This window comes from Aethalodelphis obliquidens, unplaced genomic scaffold (genome assembly GCF_003676395.1).
Source record: "Aethalodelphis obliquidens isolate GAN/ISIS:26980383/991018 unplaced genomic scaffold, ASM367639v1 scaffold86, whole genome shotgun sequence".
Classification (NCBI taxonomy): Eukaryota; Metazoa; Chordata; class Mammalia; order Artiodactyla; family Delphinidae; genus Aethalodelphis; species Aethalodelphis obliquidens.
The window spans coordinates 2258350-2278240 of NW_020838030.1; the positions used below are offsets into that span (position 1 = coordinate 2258350).

Consider the following 19891-nt stretch of genomic DNA (forward strand, 5'->3'; position numbering starts at 1 on the left):
TTGCTTCCCCCTTTCCTGAGACACCTCCATTATTTTAATCTCTCTACACATCTATCTCTCACTATAACAGGAGCTGCTCCTTTGAACTTGATTCATGTCTCTGGGACGGGAACTCACATTTATTGAATGCCTATTATGCACCTCATCCCTTGTATCAATAATCTCAGTCCCTTTAGACAATTCTACCAACTGGGATGATTGATTCTCCCCTTTAAAGCTGAGGGGCCTGAGCCCTAGTGAGGTTCAAGGATTTGGCCTGAGGTCACACAGCTGGGAAGGGCACCCACTGTCTCCCAGGGGCACTTTGGGGTATGTGGAACACATGTCTCTACTAGAGGGCAAGGGGCAGGCTGTCATCAAGCCCTGCTGCCTTGGGGTGGAGGTTCATGCGCTCTCCTCCCAGAGGCAAAATCAGGGGTGAGAGAGTTCTGTGGCCCCGACGCTGGCCAGGTCACAGCCCAGAGACTTGCTCCCTCCAATCCATCTCTGAGTCCCCAGCACGTCCTGGCCTAGGGTCAGCTTCCTTAGACTGGGTTGAGTGATGATACGATTGTACACAACAGGCACTCCATAAACCTGTTGGCTTCCTGGAGCCTGGACATGAGCTGGGTGACACCCTCTCTCCAGCCTCAGTCAGCAGCTCTTTGCCTTTATTTATGGCGGGTTCTCCATCAGTGGCTGTCAAATCAATTATAAATTAAGGAAGTAAGGAGGCTTTTCTCTCTATCAGGAAAAGCCAGCGAATGTTCTGGTTTTAGAGTAAATTTTTTCTCTGGATGTGAGACTGAATCCCCGCTGTGGGGGGAGGCTGGACTAGCTGGGCGTCACCGACATAGAGTCCCTCCCCTCTGGCCCGCTGTTGGTTCTGGCCACGCTGTCTCTGGCCCTCCTCCTCTAGAAACAAGCCCCTGAGGTTTTCTTTGGGCTCCTTCCTGTCCCCACCCTCAGACCATTTGGTTTCTGTGGGGTTAACTCTACCTTTGGCTGCAGAGGCAAGCAGGTAACCCAGGCCTGGCCAGTCAGAGGATGAATCCCCATCCCAGTCTGATCATAGGCTTAGGGGCTATCAGGTGACCCAGGCCTGGCCGACGAGAGCCCTACCTGGGAACTGTGCTGGAACAGATGAGAAAGGGAAGACCACGTTCTGTAGGCCTTGCAGAGCCTGGAACTGCTGGTGGCCTTTATGCCACCTCTTGAGAACAGTCAGCCTTGCATGAAGCCAGCACAGAGGAAAGTGCAGCCAGAGCGGAGACGTACAAGCCAGATTAACATCATCCGAGCACTGCATCCAGCTGTGCCTGATGCCCTGAGAGTTTCATTTCTGGGAGCCAATAATTTTTCCCTTTTGCTTCAGTGCTATTGAGTGGGATTTCCTGTCACTTGCAGCCAAAGTAATCCTGACCGACATCACCTAGGGAGACAGAGTTAAGAGGGGCAACAATAGAGACCCCAACCATTACCCGCTCCAGTCCCTCCATGGCTGGAGATCTTCCTTCTCAGGCTCCTGCCGCCCTTTCCTACCTTGGAGGATGAGGGTAATTTGGGAGCTACATCTCCATCCCATTCCCCTTGGAGATGAGGTCCCTGGTAGGGCCAGCACTGAGCCAAGGCTCCGGTAATGCCAAAAGTCTCCCACTGTCTGCTGTGTCCAGGAAGCAGGTTGGCTGCATACTGAAAGCTCAGCAGATCCCATCAAGGTCAGCTTTGAGATTCCTTTTTGCACATAAGGAGGCTCAGAGAGGTGACAAAACTTGCTTGCGGCTTCACGGGTCACCTGGATCTCTGTGACTCCAAAGTTGGGGGCTTTTCTCATTCCCGGGCCTGCTCCCCCCACCTTGTACTCCCAGGGGGCTCTGATGTTGCCCAAACCAGGCAACCCAGGGTCAAGGGTCAGGTGGATGCCGCCCCGTTCCAATCCATCCTGCAGATAGAGCTTGAGAGTGACACAAACCACCACCATCAACACCAGGTATAGGAGCTGAGCTTTTAATACCCCAATTTGCCTTCATCTCCAGGCAGAGCTGGGGAGAGGTAGAGCTTCCAGCTTTGGTTACGTGGAGGAGCAGGGGCAGTTGCTGAAGCAGCTCAGTTTCGATGCCCCAGCGTCCCAGCCAGTTTCACAGCAAGGACTCTCCGCAGTGCAGAATGGACTGGAGCTGCGGAAGGCTCGGCCAGCAAGGGAGCCGAAATCTGAGACCTGTGGACATCCCCAGGGAAGGTGGGCCCAGCCAGATTTCCCATTCTTTGTTTCTAAGCTCTGTGAGACAAGGGTGACATTGGGGACCCAGCTCCCCATTAAATGTGGGCAGGTAAGCATGGCTTCTAGAAGCTCCATACTGGCCCAGAGACGCTGCAGCCTGAGTGCTGGGGAGGAGAACAAGTGGTTTCCGGAAGCTGAGAGAAAGGCCTGTCTCTCCATGGGCCACACAGAAAAGGGGTGGCCCTAGTCCTGGGGCTCCATGCTGGAGGTGAGATTCCCCAGGCCTCGGTCCCACACTCTGAACCCCCCATGTTTTTTCAGTCCTGATGACTGCGTTCTGCACTTCCTTGACTGTCCCTCCCGTGGCCCGACACCCAGCCCTGGTCTGGCCTTGACGTCTGGCTCATTTTTATAAACCTGCTGAGGCTGGTTGCTCAGGGCCTTGCCCAATCTCAAAATGGTCAGAGATGATCATAGCAATGAATTAATTATATACATTGATATTATTTATAATGTTAACTACAGCCTGTACAGCTCCTTACCATTTACAAAGTGCTCACACACACATACACACACGCACACGCACACACACAATCTCATTTGATCTTCACAGCAGCTGTGTGGGGGATTTGGAATTTCCACTTTATGGGGCAAGAAAGTGAGGCCCAAGGAGGAAAACAACTGCTCAAGGGCATCAGACAAGGGTGAGCTGCTGCTGCTAACATGGTTTTGAGAGGATAGATATGCTCTCCCTGCCCATTCATCTCTCCATTCATGTCTCCATTCATTCCTTCCTTCAACCATCTAGCATTTATTAAGCACCTACTATGTGCCCCACTCTGTGCTACACACTTATCCCTAAGCTGGGACACTTTTCCAGAGCAAGAGTTCTCGTGTGCCTGAGAGATGAGTTTGGGGGGAAAGGGGGGTACAGATCCCACCGGCCCCTGGGAAATCAGGACTCCAGACTGGGCCATCCCTGCCAAGTGAGGAGCCTCATTTTTCTCTCATTAATTCTCTTTTTGTTTGTTTGTTTAAACTCAGGGAGCCTGTGTGACCTGGTTCCGACAGGCACGGCTCCTGATGGGGTGGCTGGGGTGGGGGGCGGGGGCTGGGAGACTCCTACAGTTGGCCACAGAGTCCTTAGGCAGGCGCCACCTGGCTGGTCTCTGTCTTGGAGGCAGTGGTGGAGGCCTCATCGTCACCCAGTGGGTTCCTGCCACAGCACAGGGTGGTGAGCATGCAGTTCCGGAACTGGAAGAAAGGGCATGAGTCAGTGTCAGGGTCCCCCAAAATGTGGGTGGCAACCGGCATGGTCGGTGAGATTTGCCTCCACCCCCGTCCCGCTTCTGGCCTTCCCAGCCTCCACTCCCCTCTCAAATGGCTCCCTGTAGGAACTTACTAAGCCTTCACGACCCCACCCGGAAATGCCAGGACCAAACCTCAGGGGGCTTTGTCACTGGTAATCCATGATGCCTTCTGTGTGCCAAGGGCTATCTGTAAATTATCTCATTTAACCCAAGAGTTTAGGAGTTCACCCTTCCTATGGATGAAGAAACTGATGCCCAAAGAAGGGAAGTGACTTGCCCAAGGTCACACAGCTAGAAACTAGCAGAGCTGGGATTTGAACCCAATATGTCTGACTCCATGTTTTCCCCACTGGATCAAGGGATCTGCAGAGGAACCACTGGTCTGTGTTAAAGGACCGCTTTATCCTTTCATTCCTTGGAACAAGACTTTTTAGCTCCCTGTCCAGCTGTGCGGAAACTGTCACCTATTCCCAGGCTTGGGACTTTGACCGTTTGACCTTTAAAGCAGGCCTCCGAAACCATCTGGATGGGTGCTTCTCATTCTTGAGCCAGCATCAGAGCCACCTGGAGGGCTTGCTAGAAATGCAGGTTCCTGGGCCCACCCTGAGCCTCTAATCAGAAGGTCTGGGGGTTGGCCCAGGAGTCTGAATTTCTCCCAGATGACTCTGACACCCCGGGGAAGACCAACTCCCTGACCATTTTGCAGGTGGAAAGACCGAGGGCCCAGTCAAGAATGTGGCTCGTCCTCTTGTGGCCTTGGGGGACCTGGACCCTCCCGCCTCACCAGCAGGCACCTGCTTGTTCATCATGATGTAGATGACGGGGTTGTAGATGGAGGAACTCTTGGCAAAGAATGACGGGATGGTCATGAAGATGGGGCCAAAGTCGGAGCCCTGGTGGGTGAAAATGTAGAATGCCACGCTGGCATAGGGCACCCAGCAGATCAGGAAAGCAACGACCATGATGATGACCATGCGAGTGACCTCCTTCTCGGCCTTCTGCGTGGTGGCCGACTCCTGCTGTTGGGCAGCTGCCTGCGGGGAAACAGGGCCTGGTGTTCAGACTGAGGCTCCTCTGGGACGGGGGCTGGGCTCAGCCCAGTCAATGTGCGTGTCCCCAGCGCCCAGCATAGGACCATACCTCCTTGACTGTGAAGACCAACTGCCCATAGCAGAAGAATATGATGACCAGGGGGATGGTGAAGTGGACCACGAACATGTAGATGACGAAGGACTCATTGTTGACCTCTGGCGAGAGCGTGTAGTAGTCAATCCCGCACGAGCACTGCATTCCCTCTGGGATGTACCTGAGGACCGGTGGGGAGATGGGGCGGGAGGGGCAAAGGGAGACCCACATGTGAGGGACTTGGGAACAGGCCCAGCTGACCAGAGTCCCCTGCCACCGCCTACTGTAGGGCTGGTCTCACTCTGGGCCTCACTTTCCCTCTCTGTAAAATGGGGATAATAAACCTCTCCTTGGTTGTGTGACTGAGGATCACATTGACTGAGGTAAGCGATTCAAATGTACCTGTGGAAACAGTGTTGTTTCACTGTTCGTTCAGCGCCGTGTTATCCCGGGACCACAGTCTCTCCAAGTCTCTCATTCCAGAGGCACGCCCCCAACCCTGTGCCCACCACCGCGCCGCTCTGCCCCGCCCCTCCCAGCCTGCCACTCCCCAGCAGCCGGAGGCCAGGCCTTGGGCCACACAGGGCACAGGTTGGTGGGGAGAAGGGAAAAGCCCTGCCAAGCTCTGTATTTGAGGCGCCCAGGTCTTTCTAGGCCAAAGAGGGGCACACAGGGTAACTAAGGGATCTTTGCACTTTCTGGAAACAAGAGGCCCCGGGGCATCTGGTTAAGATGTTTGGGTGATTTCAGACGATGGTGACACTGGACCAACCTCGGAAAACCCAGTGTCTGTTAGCTGTGCCTACCAGGATGTAACCGGGCCAGACTGGAGAAGACAGGGAAGGGGACCAGAGTTGTTTGTCCCTTGCTGAATTGCTCAAATTCAGCACGGGGCAAAGAACACTGGCCCCAGGAAGACTGAGAGAGGAGGAAAGTGGAGAGAGATGGGAGTTTCCCGGAAGCAGAGGGACACGAGGCCGCCTACAGAGTCACTAGTCCAATGTCCGGAACCACTGTCCACCGCAACCCCAGTTCATCTCAGCCCATTTGGAGATAACAGCCTAGAGTCTGGACAGGACTGCTTCCCAGAGGCTACAATGTCACACCTGCACGAGGAAGGCTCTGCCTCCCCAGGTGCTGAGGCCTAAGGTCAGAGGAACTGCTCAACAGGGCGCTGGACCAAAGAGGATTGGAATCTGGCCCTGGCTTAGTTGCGGATTAGGGGCACAGCCAAGGTGAAGGGTTGGGGCGTCTTGGAGTCCCCTTGACATGGGGACCAGCCCCATAGCAGTGTCAGGGGCTGACCCTCTCTTCCCTGCCCTAAACCTCAACCCCATGACAGCTGCCAGCTCGGGACCTGGAACCAGACAGCCCCCCTGGCTGGAGGACCCTACAAAGAGCCCTGGAGACCCTTCCTTCCCTTCCACTCGGTGATGTTACCTGGACCAGCCGACGAGGGGGGGCGCGGCACAGGCCATTGCCATGATCCAAGTGAGGGCGAGGCCCATGATGGCATGGTTCTCCCCGAAGCGGAAGTTGCTCATGGGCTTACACACCACCACGTACCTCTCGATGGCCAGGACCACCAAGGACCACAGGGCAATTTCACCTGCAAGGTAGCCAGCTGTCAGTCAACACACCACGTGGCTGGACCTGTCTAAGGAGGGGGAGCTCCCCTGAGGGATGGGGTGAGAGCAGTCAGGAAAGCACCTGGGGGCGGGCCTGGAGCAAGGCCTTAGGGTGCGGAGGGCCTGGACATTGAAGAGCGGGTGCGGGGCAGAGGGGCCTATATGCCGCGCAGAGTAACTCCCAGGAAGGTTAGTTCAGCTCAAGAGCTCTGGGTTCTTGAGGGACACAGAAATCGGGTCATGGGGTCATGGCTGGACCGGGAGCCCTGTAGGAAGTTTTTATAGAAAAATGTGTCCTTCACGGGGCAACAGGCAGAGTTCCTGTCAAAAGATATTGCAGAGGCAGCAGAAGCCTGGAGTTGGGAAGCCTTCCCTCCCTCCTGGGCAGCGGCCTCTCCCCTCCAGGGAAATGTAACAACATGAGTTATGTGGGACCCTCTCCTAGGAGCCAAGGAACTGCATAATGTTTTGCTCAGAGAAAGGAGGAGGAAATAATGATGTGATTCAGACATCTGCCCTGCATATCACCCCAGAAACTCAGGAGGGAGGGTGGCCATAGGAATTATCAACCAAACTAGGACACTTCTGAGTGAAAGGGAACACTAGTGAGTATTCCAGGACCATAGTTGTAGCAGAGACGTGTCCGCCTGTGTGTGGCACCCTTCTGGCCTGAGACTGTGTGACTGTGGTCACAGAAGGTGACAAACACCCAGTGATGGCCAGAGTCCCAGGAATGGGGCGGAGGCAGCAGCCTGGACACAGGTGGGAGAGAGAAGACAGGAGGCAGGTGACAACGTTCCCTGTCACCCTGGCTTTGTAATAATGACCTCTCATGTCCCCTGCTTGCCTGAGAGGCCATGTGTCCCCAGGGAACGTTCCTCGATCTGAGCCAGGAGACCTAGGCCCTGGTCACTGCCCTGCCATATCCCTAAGTCACTCTTCCCCTCTGCACACTGCAGTTTTCTCATCTGCTAAATGGGATCTATTCTCTGCAGAGAATCAGTTTTTCAGTTAAAGAAAGTATTTTAAACTATGGTTCAGAGCTACACAGATCACCTCACAGGTCTAACGTCTCCCTGTAAATGGACTCATCAACGCAGAAAGCATTCAAACATGACAGAGAGGCTGGAGGTGGGCTGGGAGGGAGTCAGCTAGATGTTGGAGAAGGACCGAGCCCATCGCCCGGTACAGGCAGTCCAGTGACTGGAGGACTCAGAGCCCTCCTCCCGCCCCAGGCTGGGAGCCCTGAACACAGGGATCTGTCTTGTCCAGCTCTATCCCCAGTGCCCGGCGTGGGTCTGACCCAGCACAGCTGCTGCGAGGGAAGCAGAATATGTCCTGAAGGGCCTCAGAGACATGGGCTTGAAACTCAGCCCTGCCAGACACTTGATGTGACCCCAGCAAGGCCCTTGACTTCTCTCATCTGTTTCCTTGCTGGAAAGCAAGACAATGACCCCACTCCAAGTGAGATCAACAGTGTTCAGTGCCCACCCTCGACAAACGGCAGCCTAGCTCATCATCACTAAAGTGTTTGTTGATTAAGTGAGGGCTTTGGATAATGGCCTCTCAGCCACCATCCCCAAGGCATAGGCTGTCCCCAGACACTGGCCCCCTCACGCCGCAAGCTCCCAGCTCCTGTAGCCCCCGTCACCCGCACCCCAGCTCATACCGCCCAGGGTGGCAAAGAAGCCCTCCAGATTGCATCCCGTGGGCCCGAAGACGAAGTACGCGTGCAGAGAGGTGTAGAGGGTGGTGGTGAAGCCACCGAAGACCATGAAGAGGTTGGCTACGGCCAGGTTGAGCAGGATGTAGTTGAGAGGCGTGCGCAGCTTCTTGTGCTGGACCGTGACGTAGAGCGTGAGGAAGTTGATGGGGAAGCCGAGCACGATCAGCAGGAACATGTAGGCGGCCAGCACGGAGAACTGCCACGGCTCAGCCAGGTAGTACTGCGGGTACTCGAAGGGGCTGCGCACCACGCCTGTCTTGTTAGAGAAAGGCACGTAGAAGTTCAGGCCCTCCGTCCCGTTCATGGCTGCGGCCCTTGTGGCTGCCCTGCGGCAGCTCCAACCGGAGGATGCTGCTGAGGCCTGAGCTCAGCCACGCAGGGCTCCGGCTGGATGACTCCAGGCTCTGAAACCCGCGCCCCCCCCCCCCCCAGGCCCTTATAAAGTGACCTCCCCTCCCTAAGCTCCTGGCTGAATCAGCACCTGCGAGATTGGGGGCGTTATTAATCATATTAATCCTCACTGCTGCAACTGGGGGCCTAATTGGCTTCCAAGAGGGGCCAAGGTGACTCCAGGTAGAAGGCTTCTGTCTGGGAAGGGAGGTGCTGGGGACCCTGGGAAAGGGCAGGAGGCCCGCCCCCAACTCTCCTGTCCCCGAGGAATCTCTGTCATCTCAGCTGATGGCCTTGGCCTGACATTGGGACCTCTGACTCCATACCCCCACTTCCCTCTGGCTTAGTGCAAGCAAACTTCGTCTTCCTCCTAAATGGACCATGAGCTCCCAGAGGGCAGAGGTGCCGGTTATTCTCTCATCCCCTCACTCAGCCCCTCACCCATTCCTTCCCCACCTAAGTCACCTCCTGGCTCATGCAGTAACCGCATACTGAGAGTAGCCCATCTGCCAGGTTGTGAGCTTCGCAAGGGCAGGGCACTCCCCATGGCAGACACAAGCCCGGCATCACCCAGGAGCTCAAAAAGCATTTGTTACATTGAATTGGAATTCACTCGCTTACTCGTTCCACAATCATTTATGTGCAGGCCACTGGGGAGCCGAAGCTTGAGGAAGGAGGAGCTTACAGGCTGAGGAAGACTCCCGTGTGGGAAGAACAGCTCCTGGCCCAGGGAGGAAGCGTGCCTACCTGTGGAGATGTCCAGGGAGATAACATTTTGAGGGAGGGGGGACACTGTGCCAGGTTGCCAAGTGGGGAAGACAGCGTAGACTGAAGACAAAGGCTGGGCAGAGGCCTGAGGTCCACGTGGGATGTGGCCAGCTCTGGTGGGGCTTAGTGCCGGGGGCTTTATCCAGGGGCAGGGGCAGATCTCGGCAACAGAAAGGTGGCTCAAAAGCCCTCAAAGATGGATTGAAGGGAGCGAGCATGGAGGAGGGTACCAAGCGGGGGCGGGGGGGTTGACCGAAGCAGGGAGGGGACAGAGGCCCTCAGGGCTCCGGAAGGAAGGCCCTTGACTGCAGGAGGTAAGCTGTGCCAAACGCGTGTCAGGCACCAGATCCCTGCAATGAGTGAGGCAGGCGTGGTCCTGGGCACCCCCGCGTGAAGGAGAGGTGGACCCCGGAAACAGGACTGGGTGGACACTGCAGCACACAGGATGTGACCCGGGATGTCTGGTCAGGCTGGGTTGGGACCGTGGGCCTTGGATGCCAGGTGATAGGCAATGCCATGAGGGTGGGTCCCAGGACAGCGGGATGAGCTCTGGGGGAAAATGAGGGCCCCCATGTATAGCAGGATGGTGAGGACATCCCCCAGGAGTGAACTGGGAGCCTGGCCTTCAGGTGCTCATTGACCACGGGCCAGCCACAATTTTTTTTTTTTTTTGTGGTATGCGGGCCTCTCACTGTTGTGGCCTCTCCCACTGCGGAGCACAGCCTCCGGACACGCAGGCTCAGCGGCCATGGCTCACAGGCCCAGCTGCTGTGGGATCTTCCTGGACTGGGGCACGAACCCGTGTCCCCTGCATCGGCAGGCAGACTCTCAACCACTGCGCCACCAGGGAAGCCCCCAGCCACAAATTTTTATCCAGCACCTACTGTGATCCACACAAGGTGCTCAGTTCTGGGGGACAGAGTGGACAAGAAGGACCAAGGCCCTGCCTGCAGGAAGTGTCTTTCTTGGACACAGGAGAGCAAGGAGGGCCTCACAAACAAATAATGAAACCAGTAACAACAGGGTAAGTTCAGATGGCAACTTACTCCCAGAGCACGGTTGTCTAGAGCAGCCCAGGAAGGCCTCTCTGAGAACTCAAGGGTGGAAGGAGTTCTGTGGGGGTAGAGACGCTCAGGGAGAGAGAACAGCATGTGCAAAGGTCCTGAGTCTGGGAATACAAGGCCGGCCAGGGAAGTGTACCAGTCTTCAAGACTTCCATCACTTAAGTTCCCTCATGCTAGTTTCTCTTCCCACCTGGGTTTCCTACACCTGTCTGCTTAGAAATGTGCCCCCTTCCCTCCAGCCCACCTGGGGCTCCAGACCCCTGAGGCCCCGGGCAGGGTCAGGACTCGCGCACAGAAGTCTGATGAAATGTGTGCTGGTGAATGAGCCAGGGGCAGGCGTGGCAGGTGGGTGGGGCGTGGTCCCTCAAAGTGCAAGGCGCTTGGCCCAGTGATTAGGCCTGTCGTTAATGAGGTCAAGGTAAAGAGTTTCTGACTCGGCCCTTGGTAGCCAGACAGAAGGAGAGACAGTGGACACCCTGGGTCAACACCAGCCCATACAGCCCTGCCCAGACCGGGCTGATCCCTCGACCCTCGACCTCAGGACCTTGCTTGTTACCTCCTAGTGCTTATGACAATCTGGAAGCTTTTAATTCCTATTCTGTTCATGTGTCTTTTGTCCATCTCCTAGGCTGTAACGTTTGAGTCCCTCGGGGTAGGCTGGGGCCTGTCCTGCTCACCACAGGGCCCCAGAGCCCAGCTCCACACACAGCAGGAGCATGTAAATCATTTTCCCTGAAACTGAATGAGCTGGGATTTCTGTTTGGTTCACTGAAGTATTCCCTGAGGTCTGGCACATAATAGGTGCTCAAGAAATATTTGTGGACTGAGGCGATGGATCTAGGTTACATCAGGAAGTGCTTCCCTTCTCTAAGACTCAGGTTCACCCTCTGTAGGAAAGTCTAATAATCCCACACTCACAGGGTGAGGAGATGGGGGGTTAAAGGCCATCCCTGATGTGAAGGAGCTCTGTTCTGTAACGCATGATAAAAAACTAAAAAAAAAAAAAAAAAAAGCCTTTTTGTTCAGAGGAACAGGCTCATGGAGTGAGCAGGAAGGTCATTAAAAGGCACCTACTCTGACCCCCTCCTTGCCGCATTTTGCAGGTGGGGAGACCAAGGCCCCTAGTTGGCAGGGAGTCACCCAGGTCATGTGACAAACCTGCCTGGCCACATCTCCCTCCTGCCCCAAAGACGGCTCTCAGGAAGAGCTTCCCTTCATAACTCACACCACGCTGCCAATGACAAAAGAGGGCTGCGCTGGGGTGCTGGAAAAGGCCTGACTGAGTCGGTCAAGCCTAGGCAGCAGTGGTGGAGGCGGCACTGGGCTCAAGCCTGTGGCTCTCGGTCGCCAAGAGAGCCCCGGAAGACCCGCTTCCCCTCTCAGTTTGCTGGGGCTAGAAAACTCCGGGGATCCACGCCCACCTGCATGGTAAACCTGACCCGCTTTCCCCACCAGGGAAAGCGCTCACAGACCTTCAGGCCTGACGATACAGGTCTCACGGTCCTCCCTCGCTGGACTGAGGCTCTGCGGCCACAGCGCCAGGTGTAGCCCAGCCCTCCCCACTTCCCTGTGCCTCAGTTTCCTGTAAGTGATCAGTGAGCATTGCTGAAAGCGTTATCCTCTTCTGAACCTCGTTCAATCCATAGCCATGGAGAGCCCCCGCCAGCTCTAAACGTCTGGGCACCCACCCATCACACGTTCATTTCCTATTCCGTAGTCATCACCGTTAGCAACGGTCTTATGTGTCTCCTGACTGACGGCCCATCTCTCTCTAGAAGGCAGGGCTGGCTCGGCCTGTTCTTGGCTACACCTGAGCTTGCAGCCCAGAGTAGGTGCTCAGTAAAGATTTGCCCAGTGAAGGAACATCTGCTCCCAGCCCCGTGAGGAGGCCTCAAGTCCCCTCTGACCACTGGAGGAAATGATGTTCCTCGGCAGAGCCGGAACGGAGGCCAGGCGGCTAGCCCTCCAGCCTGAGCTCTTTTGTCCCCTGTGTCAGGAGGTTTAGAGAGCGGCTCAGAGCACACGAGGCCCAAGTCCGGGTGTGGGCAACCTTCTGAGCCGCTGCCCCTCTTGGCCAGGCTGAGAACAAGCTGCGAGGAGCCGTGAGGGGTGGCGCCGGGGCCGCCGGGGTTGGTCGTCTCTGCTTCCCCAGGCCAGCCCCTCTGGCACGCCAGGGGTAGGGCTCCTACTTGGCCATGCAGGATTAGGGTTTAGGGGACAGCGCGCAAATAGCTCGTAAGCCTCTGCATGGAGGTGCTGCTTGGTCAGCAGCACCCGCCCCCCGCCGCCTCCCCTCACTGGCTTAACCCCACAGGCTGCGTCACCACAGCTGAGTGACGCCTTAGACTGAGCTGAGAATGTCAAGGGGGGAGAGGAAAGGAGAGGCCGACTCTCCTCTCCTTCTGGCCTCCTCTCCTCCCGCCCCACTTCCTTCCTCCTTCTTCCTTCCCTCCCACTGCAACATTTGGCCTGAACTGGGTGCTGGGGACACTGAGATGAATCCTAGACAGTCCCCGTCCTCAAGGAGCTCCCAGGCTTAGGAGGCAGCAGACAAAGGGAAAACTAATAACCGTGAGAGGTGGGAATATGCTCCAGCCCCAGTGCTGTGGGGGCCCAGAGGAGTGAGATTTGGACCAGGAAGTGGCGAAGCTCCCCAGCCTAGGCAGGGGGACAGCTGGGTCCAGGTCCAAGGAGGGAAGGGCCGGCTGGCGTAGAGGCGCTGGGGCCGCGGGATGGGATGGCAGGGGAGGCAGGAGGGCCTACGAGTCCGGGGGGCCAGCTGGCGGCCAGCAGGGGCCACTAAAGTTACAAGCAGGGGAGGGGCGTGGCCGGGTTCCATTCTAGGAGATGTTCTGGAGTCTGGCTGGAGGAGTATCAGGGTGTACTTGGGCAAGTGCTGGGCCCAGGGTGACAGCCCTGCCCAGTGGTGGCCTGTCTGCTGGGGCTCCTACCTACCCTGAGGTCAGGGCTGGCACAAGTGGAAGGTCATCTGGTATCTGCCACCGGCAGCAACCTTGGAGAAGGGGCACCTGCCCACCTGTTCGAGAGCCATGAGGGGCTCCCGGCTTCGGCAGCCTTGCTGGGGGTAGGTGCAGACACCAGTGGGCTGAGGCCGGGCCAGAGCCAGGGCCACCTAAGGTCTGGCCTGGGGCTCTTTCTGGGCCACCCAATCCCTGCTTCCGTACCTCCTCCTTCCAGGAACTGGGAACAGTGCTGAGGATCTGGAGCCAAGAGGTCAGGATCAAGTCGCAGCCTGAACCACTTCCAAGCTGCACAGCCTCTGGCAGCCGCTCCCCTCCCCGGGCCTCAGTCTCCTCTTAGTGAGACAGGCATCTCGAGACCCCCGTGGTGCCTGCCTCACTGTGGCATGGGAGGGGCTGTCAGGGTCATCTGACACAGACTGAGGCTGGAACCTCAGTGTCAGAGCTGGAGGGGCCTCTTGTACAGATGGGAAAACAGCCTTGGAGAGAGGGCTGGACCTGGCCAAGGCCTTGTCCAGGTCGGAACAGGAGAGCAGCAGGACACAGTGCTCACGCACAAAGGCTGTGCCTGCCTGTGACTCTGTCTCGACTCAGTAAATATTTGATGAATGAAAGAAAAGAGAATGTCACTGAGCCTCAGTCTCAGCATCTGTACAATGGACATCCTTGAAGACGGCAGAGGGTTACAGAAGATGATGCACGGAAAGTGCTCGGCACCATGTCTGGCGCTCAGTCAGTCAGGGCCAGACTTAACGGGAGCTCAGACCCAGGCCTCTGGAGCTCAGCTCCCCTGTGGCAGCAGAACCCGGCACAGCACACCCTCACCTCTGCGTCGTTCGGCTGACAGGATGCACGCTGGAGTCTCAGGCTGGGCCCCTCCCCTGCCTCTAGCCTCCATCTTATCTGTCACTGTGATTGACGCCTGTTAGGTGGCGGTGGGGGGGCTGTTTTTTCCCTCTCCTTTCTCCCAGCCATATGCAAGTGCTTTCAGTTCAAGTAATGCGCTAATGGAAACGCTAACACATTAATAAATGTTTAGCGAGAGAGAGAGCATGCATGATCGTACGTAATTAGACACTCAACGGAGGAGTTCTGTTGGCACAACTCTCTGGCTCCCTTTCTGTATTTTCCTCCATCATCCCCTAAGAGAGATGCAGAGGGAGGCAGGGAGGAGAGGGTGGGGCAGGGTCCAGCTCTGGACTCACCACTGGGTGGCCTCTGCAGCTGCTCCCTTCTCCAGGCCTCAGGGTCTTCATCCCTCCGATGGGGACATTTGTCCCGCTCTGCCCACTTCACAGATGCCCTGTAAAGTATCAATATCTAATCACCAGGGTGGTTTCCACACATTCCCTGGCAGCCCAGTTCCCTTCTTCCTGCCGTCAGGACTTTGTATAAAGCACTGGACTGCTCGCTGCCTCCTGGGCAGGTAGACCGGAGGGCGAAGGGAGAGGCCTCAGGACAGGACAGGGGCTTCGCAGCCAGGGCCCCAGCACCTCCACTAGCCCCCATGGCGGCAGAAGGGAAATCATCCCCCTCCGTCACTGAGCCAGCCTATGAGAACTGAGCCAGCCTATGAAGCACGGCTGGCACAGAAAAGGTCCCCAATAAACGTCAGCTCCCCTCCCCAGCTTCTCATTGGTCCTCGAGCTGCCGAATCGGACACTTGCCGGTGCTCAGGAGAAGGGACCTTCCTGGAACTTCAAACGAAACCCACCCGCTCCAGGAGCTGAAGGAAGGGGAAAGCTTCAGGTCAGCTTGGGGGGCTAGGGGATGGTGGGGAGCAGGGGGGCCTGGCCCCAGCTGGGAAGTAGAGAGTCGACTCCAGAGCCCCCGGGAGCGGCAGCCCTCTTTGCCACCTTCTTTAGAGCCAGATATCTTATCTTCTCGTTGAGATGGAGCCCCGTTAAAACCAAAATAAATAAATATTTTTAAAAACCCGTTCCCCTACCATTCCCATTTCGATTAGATTAAATTTTAAGAGCACACAAATGTAATGTTCCTCTCAGATCAAATTAGAAACAGGTGCACTTTTGCATAAGGAAATTAAGTTGCAGACAATACGAAGATTTGTGAAAATGCAGGCACGGATGATGAAAATAAGTAGTCCTTTTATTTGTAATTATTGAGGCAATCTGTTCACAAAGTGTACATGTTAATGGTCTGACAGATCTGTGGACTCCAGCAGGCTGCCGTGAACAACTCAGAGCCGTTCTGAAAGTAACAGATTTTTTTTTCTTAGAAAATATATGTACATTCTCTTCTCCCTCTCCTGGCAGTATTTACAAGGCATGAAATGCCATAAATAGGAATTCCGTGGTTACACAAGGCCCCTCCCTAGAGTTCAAACTTGATCTGGGCAGAAGACACATTCTGACAGTTTAACTCTTCCTTCGATAGCCCAGCTGCCTGCAAGGCGGCCGGGAGGGGGCAGGTGGTCCCGAGGCTGCCGGTCAAGGGCTGGGGTCGTCGATGCGCCTCCGGCAGTAGGGGCAGCAGGTGTGCTGAAGCACCAGCAGCTCGTAGTCCTCTGAGTGGAACATCTGAGGAGAGACGGCCGGGACCCCAGGCCGCAGCTCTGGGCGCTCAGCAGCCCCAAGCTTGGTGGGGACCACTGACCTTCCAAGGGCAGGTGGCTTGGCAGTGAGTCGGGACTAGAAACACCACATCCAGGCCACCTTTGTCTGAGGACTGGGAGGGAGGGGGAGAAGGTCTGAGGCCCCTTTTTTTCCTAAATGAAGTTCAAAGGTGCATCACATTTGCCCAGCCCTCCTGGTTTAAGGGCAGGTACAGAAAGCACAGGGTCAGGGGCAAGTCCACTCCAGACAGCCCATGGAATGCATGTGAGAGTGGGGAGGGCCTAAGGATGGCTGAGTCTTTCTCCCAACTCGGAGCCCTGGCCTTGGCCTTGGCCGCTGAGGGACACCTGTGTTCCTCCCAGATGCCTGGCCTCCCTAAGGGGACATCTGGGAAATGGAAAAACAGTGCAGACGAGAAACTGGGAACCACACACGAGCTGCAGGCAGCAGGCAAGGTACCTGGAAGCAGGAGGGGCACATGGTGATGGAGGCGTCGGGCAGGAGGGAGCGGAAGTACTGCCACCGCAGGGGCGGGGGCCAGCGCTTGATGAGCACATCCCGCCGGCTCATGGAGCGCAGCACCGAGCGGTTCACCACCACGGGCACAAACTCCAAGCCACCTTGCTGTAGGGCAGGCGGGGAGAGGGGCACCAGGGCCCTCACTCAGCCACGGGGACATGTTTACGTGGATTATGATCCCACAGAGGACCCCAGACACTTCCCCCACCGGGTCCCTCAACAGAACCTGGCCAGGCCACCTCTGTGAAGGCACCTCCTCTCCCCCGAGTGGCCCCGACAGGGAGTGTGCGCAGGAAAGGGACCCAAGACCGCCCTCCCAGCAGGCCTCATGGGCCTCAGCAGCCTGTCACTCAGAGGGGCACCCTCACCTCGAAGCTCAGCTTGGCTGTGAAGGGGTCATCGTCTCCCATGGAGTCCAGGGTCTCGTCCAGCCTCAGAGTCTGGGAAGCTGCAGGAGCTAGTCAAGGACGGGACCTGAGGCCGAGGGACAGGCCCCACCCTCCACCCGATGCGTTGAGACCCACGGGAGCTCCCTCCAGGCCTTGAGTGGCACTCTCCCTACCAGCCGTGGGGAAGCGTGGCAAGGTCTGTGGAGTGGCTTTCCAGATGGAGGGATGGAGGGAATGTGGGCCGGGGTGACGCCGCGGTCACACGAGGCCGGGGCCACACCCAGAGCACAGGTGGGGAAGGAGGAGACAAGGGGCTCTGACGGGCCTCTGCTGCCCCCTCAGACCAGGCACGGCTCATGGAGACCGGCGAGAAGCGCCGTGTGAGCAGAGGCCTGTGGGCCTGCTGGTGTGGGAGCAGCAACGATGGGCCTGGCTGGAAACCACGGCCGGCAAACCCGCCAGCTCCTGGAGAAACACTCAGCAGCTGCCGGGTGGTCTGCAGGCACCTGAGGTGGCCTCGCAGATCCTGTTTCAGGGAGAAGGCGGAGAGCGCCTGCGGATCCCAGGGAGCCGCCCCTCTGCCAGGCTGGCTGGGTCCGATGAGGAAGGGCCCCCCAGGGGAAGGGAGGCTGCTGGTGCCGAGTCAGGCGCGGGACGTGGCCCCGCACAGCAGCTACGACCCAGCCTAAGCATCTGACGTGAGTGTGTAGAGGGTGGGCGTGAGTGCAGATACGGTTCCCATCTCCGTCCTTCAGTAAACAACTGCCTGGGTGTTCCTCAATCCTGCTCCTCCAAACGTGGTCCACAGACCAGCAGCATCGGCCTCGTCTGAAAGCGTGTAGAAACACCGGCTCCCAGCCCACCGAGACCTACCCACCCAGCTGCCGTGTGCTCACAAGGCCCACCGTGTGCGCGCCGTGGCTCGGCTGGGACCACGGCTGCGGTCCTGGCCACAGGGACACCTGACGTGTGGCCTGTGGCCCGAGCTGTTCCAGGGAGGGCGTGCCCCGGGGTTTATGCTGACACGCTGGGAGAAGTGCCGGGGGTCGCAGGGCTGATGGGATGCAGGCTGGGCACTGCTGGTGGGGACAGGGCAGGTGCGGCCTAAGAATGAAGCTACCAGAGGATAGCAGGCCCCAGAGGACAGGAGGCAGGCTCCCGTCAGCGCTGAGCAAGCATCTGGGTGAAGCTGAGCACCCGTCCACGCTAGGTTTCTCTACACCCTTTTGTTGCTTGGCCTGTCCAAGTTGTGTCTCTGTCCCTTGTCCGTAAAAGTGACCTGACCAGAAGAGCTGGGCCACCGATACAGGCGTCATACGCCACGTTGGCTGCTCATCAGCCCCACACAGCCAGTAGCAGGGGAGCGCCTTTCAGGAGCCAGGGGTGGGTGGGAGGCCCTCCTGGGTGGAAGGCCAAGGTGGCATCTCCACTTCCACGTGCCACTTCTGGCCTGTAGGCACGTGCTGTCCCCTCCTGCACCGCTGCACCCTGGCCAGCGCTCTGCCCATTTCTGGCCCTATGCCTGCTCCCACATGGTCCTAACCATCACACAGGGTGGCCTGCCCTTTCCTGGCCTTACCCCCCAAGGCCCCTGCCTCCTGGCGTGCTCCCAGGCCGATGCTCAGCTGACACACACAGAGTCTGGCCAGCACCCAGGATACTGTTGCTTGTGATCTCTTGCCATTTATTCTCACGCTTGTGTCTTGGCGCCTCCAGGTCAATTAGGGAGACGGCTTCTTCATCAGTAATCCCCTCCTCCAGGTAGAATTCAACCAGGTGCAGCACCTCTGCAGGCACAGGGAGGGGGAGGGGCTGGGGCTGGAATGCTCTCACCAGGCAGCGCGAGGGGGTGGAAGGGTCCCAGAGCTCCTTCCCCACCCAGCACAGGCCTCTCTGAAAGCTGGCAGGTGCAGCATTGCTGCCTGCCACACATCTGGGGTAAGCAAGCATGTGTGCGTGTATGTGTGTGTGCGTGCAGGCATGCGTGTGTACACAAGGGTGAGCACCGGGGGCCTTTACCCCTGCTCTGTCCCCCTAGGAGCCGGAGGGACTCCTCTCCAACGGAAGAAGAGAAGCGTCTCTGCACAGCTACCGGGAAAGGGCTTTTGACCCCCGTCAACATGGAAGAAGCTGGGGCTTGAGAGGCACATCAGCCTCGCAGACGGAGGGCCTGACTAGCGGCGCCTCTTCCCAGGCATTTTCATCAGGCAGCGCTGCACACTGGGCTCTGAGGGGTGGGTGCTTCAGGTCGGGGCAGCACTGAGGTCCTGCCTCTGGGAACCCGGAGTGACTGTGTGTGTCAGGCGGGGTGGGGTCTCACGGTCCCCGATTTCCAAAGGAGGACACAGGTGCCCCACCCACATGCCGGCCGCCCCAACCGCACACAGCACTCACCATAGGAAGAGGCTGAGAAGACGAAGGGCTGGCGGCAATTGATGCAAACGTTGCCCAGGTTGTTTAGCAGCGGGTTGTTGGTGGAGCAGCGGTAGCACAAGGGCACCAGCTCCTACAAAACGCCAGCACCACAAAGGCCCGAGGGCCCAGCAGGGGTGGGGTGGGGTCCAGCCCCGTCTCCTCCCCTGGCTTCAGCTCCCTGGGGCCTGGCGGCTGAGAGGAAAGGCCACCTGGGTAGGTGGGGAGGGGGCACTGGAGAGGGCACAGCGCACAGGCTCTGAGCTGCGGCAAAGCAGCATAAGGGCCTACAGGGACCACATTGGTGCTGGACACCCCCTTCCCAGGCAGGGCTCAGCAGCGCGGTTCTCCTGGCAGGAATGACAACCACTGCGGCCCCCGTTTACCAGCCAGTCCCTGTGCTCCATGGACTGCGCTAAGCACATTACCCACCCTGGCTCACTTCTCTTCACAGCCTCTCGTGGGAAAGCTATTAGGCGCATCCCCATTTCATAGAGCTGGAAACCGAGGAAATGGGGGAACTGGGATTTGAACCTAGATCTGTCTGATGCCAAGTCTCCGCTCTGTGCTTGAAGGAGGGGACTGTGAAAGAGACAGCGGCTGGTTGGGTTGGAGGAAGGCGGGCTGGGGCACTGACTGAGCTGCAGACACTCGGAGTAGATTTGCTGGCAAGTGACAAACCGGTTCCAGAAGGGGTGGGCTAGGGGAGGGGCTCCTAGGCTGAGGTGAAGGCAGGGCCAACCTGGGCACTGGGGCGGAGCAGACCTGGAGCCTCGGGAGAGCTAGGAAGCAAGGGAGGGCAG

General features: G+C 57.6%; 2 protein-coding genes across 23 annotated transcripts in view; both read right to left on the minus strand.

Annotated features, from left to right (window-relative positions):
• Positions 1-1978: 1978 nt before the first annotated feature.
• RHO (rhodopsin) lies at positions 1979-8293 on the minus strand. The gene is made up of 5 exons (XM_027093955.1): positions 7933-8293; positions 6076-6244; positions 4651-4816; positions 4305-4544; positions 1979-3454 (listed from the first exon to the last, which is right to left on the minus strand). The coding sequence occupies exons 1-5, from the start codon at positions 8291-8293 to the stop codon at positions 3344-3346; spliced, it is 1047 nt and encodes a 348-aa protein (XP_026949756.1). The 3' UTR covers positions 1979-3343.
• IFT122 (intraflagellar transport 122) overlaps positions 8134-19891 on the minus strand; it is a 77959-nt gene continuing 66201 nt past the window's right edge. For 5 of the 22 annotated variants that reach the window (XM_027093947.1, XM_027093938.1, XM_027093941.1 and 2 more), the window contains 5 exons: positions 19071-19182; positions 18338-18463; positions 16656-16735; positions 16228-16392; positions 15279-15880 (listed from right to left, as the gene is read on the minus strand). In XM_027093947.1, the coding sequence (XP_026949748.1) occupies positions 15776-15880; positions 16228-16392; positions 16656-16735; positions 18338-18463; positions 19071-19182 (588 nt within the window). In that variant the 3' untranslated portion in view covers positions 15279-15775. Of the gene's footprint in view, positions 8246-14397; positions 14496-15278; positions 16393-16655; positions 16736-18255; positions 18464-19070; positions 19671-19891 lie in introns of those variants that run through there. The other 17 variants (XM_027093954.1, XM_027093934.1, XM_027093953.1 and 14 more) reach the window with 15 other exon arrangements.

Excerpts from the sequence above, each read along its gene's own strand:
- RHO (XM_027093955.1), bottom strand. The coding sequence starts at position 8,293 with ATGAACGGGACGGAGGGCCTGAACTTCTACGTGCCTTTCTCTAACAAG. Across the intron at positions 4,817-6,075 it reads CCCCTCGTCGGCTGGTCCAG|GTACATCCCAGAGGGAATGC; the intron begins GTAACATCACCG and ends ACCGGTCCTCAG. Across the intron at positions 4,545-4,650 it reads TGGTCTTCACAGTCAAGGAG|GCAGCTGCCCAACAGCAGGA; the intron begins GTATGGTCCTAT and ends GTTTCCCCGCAG.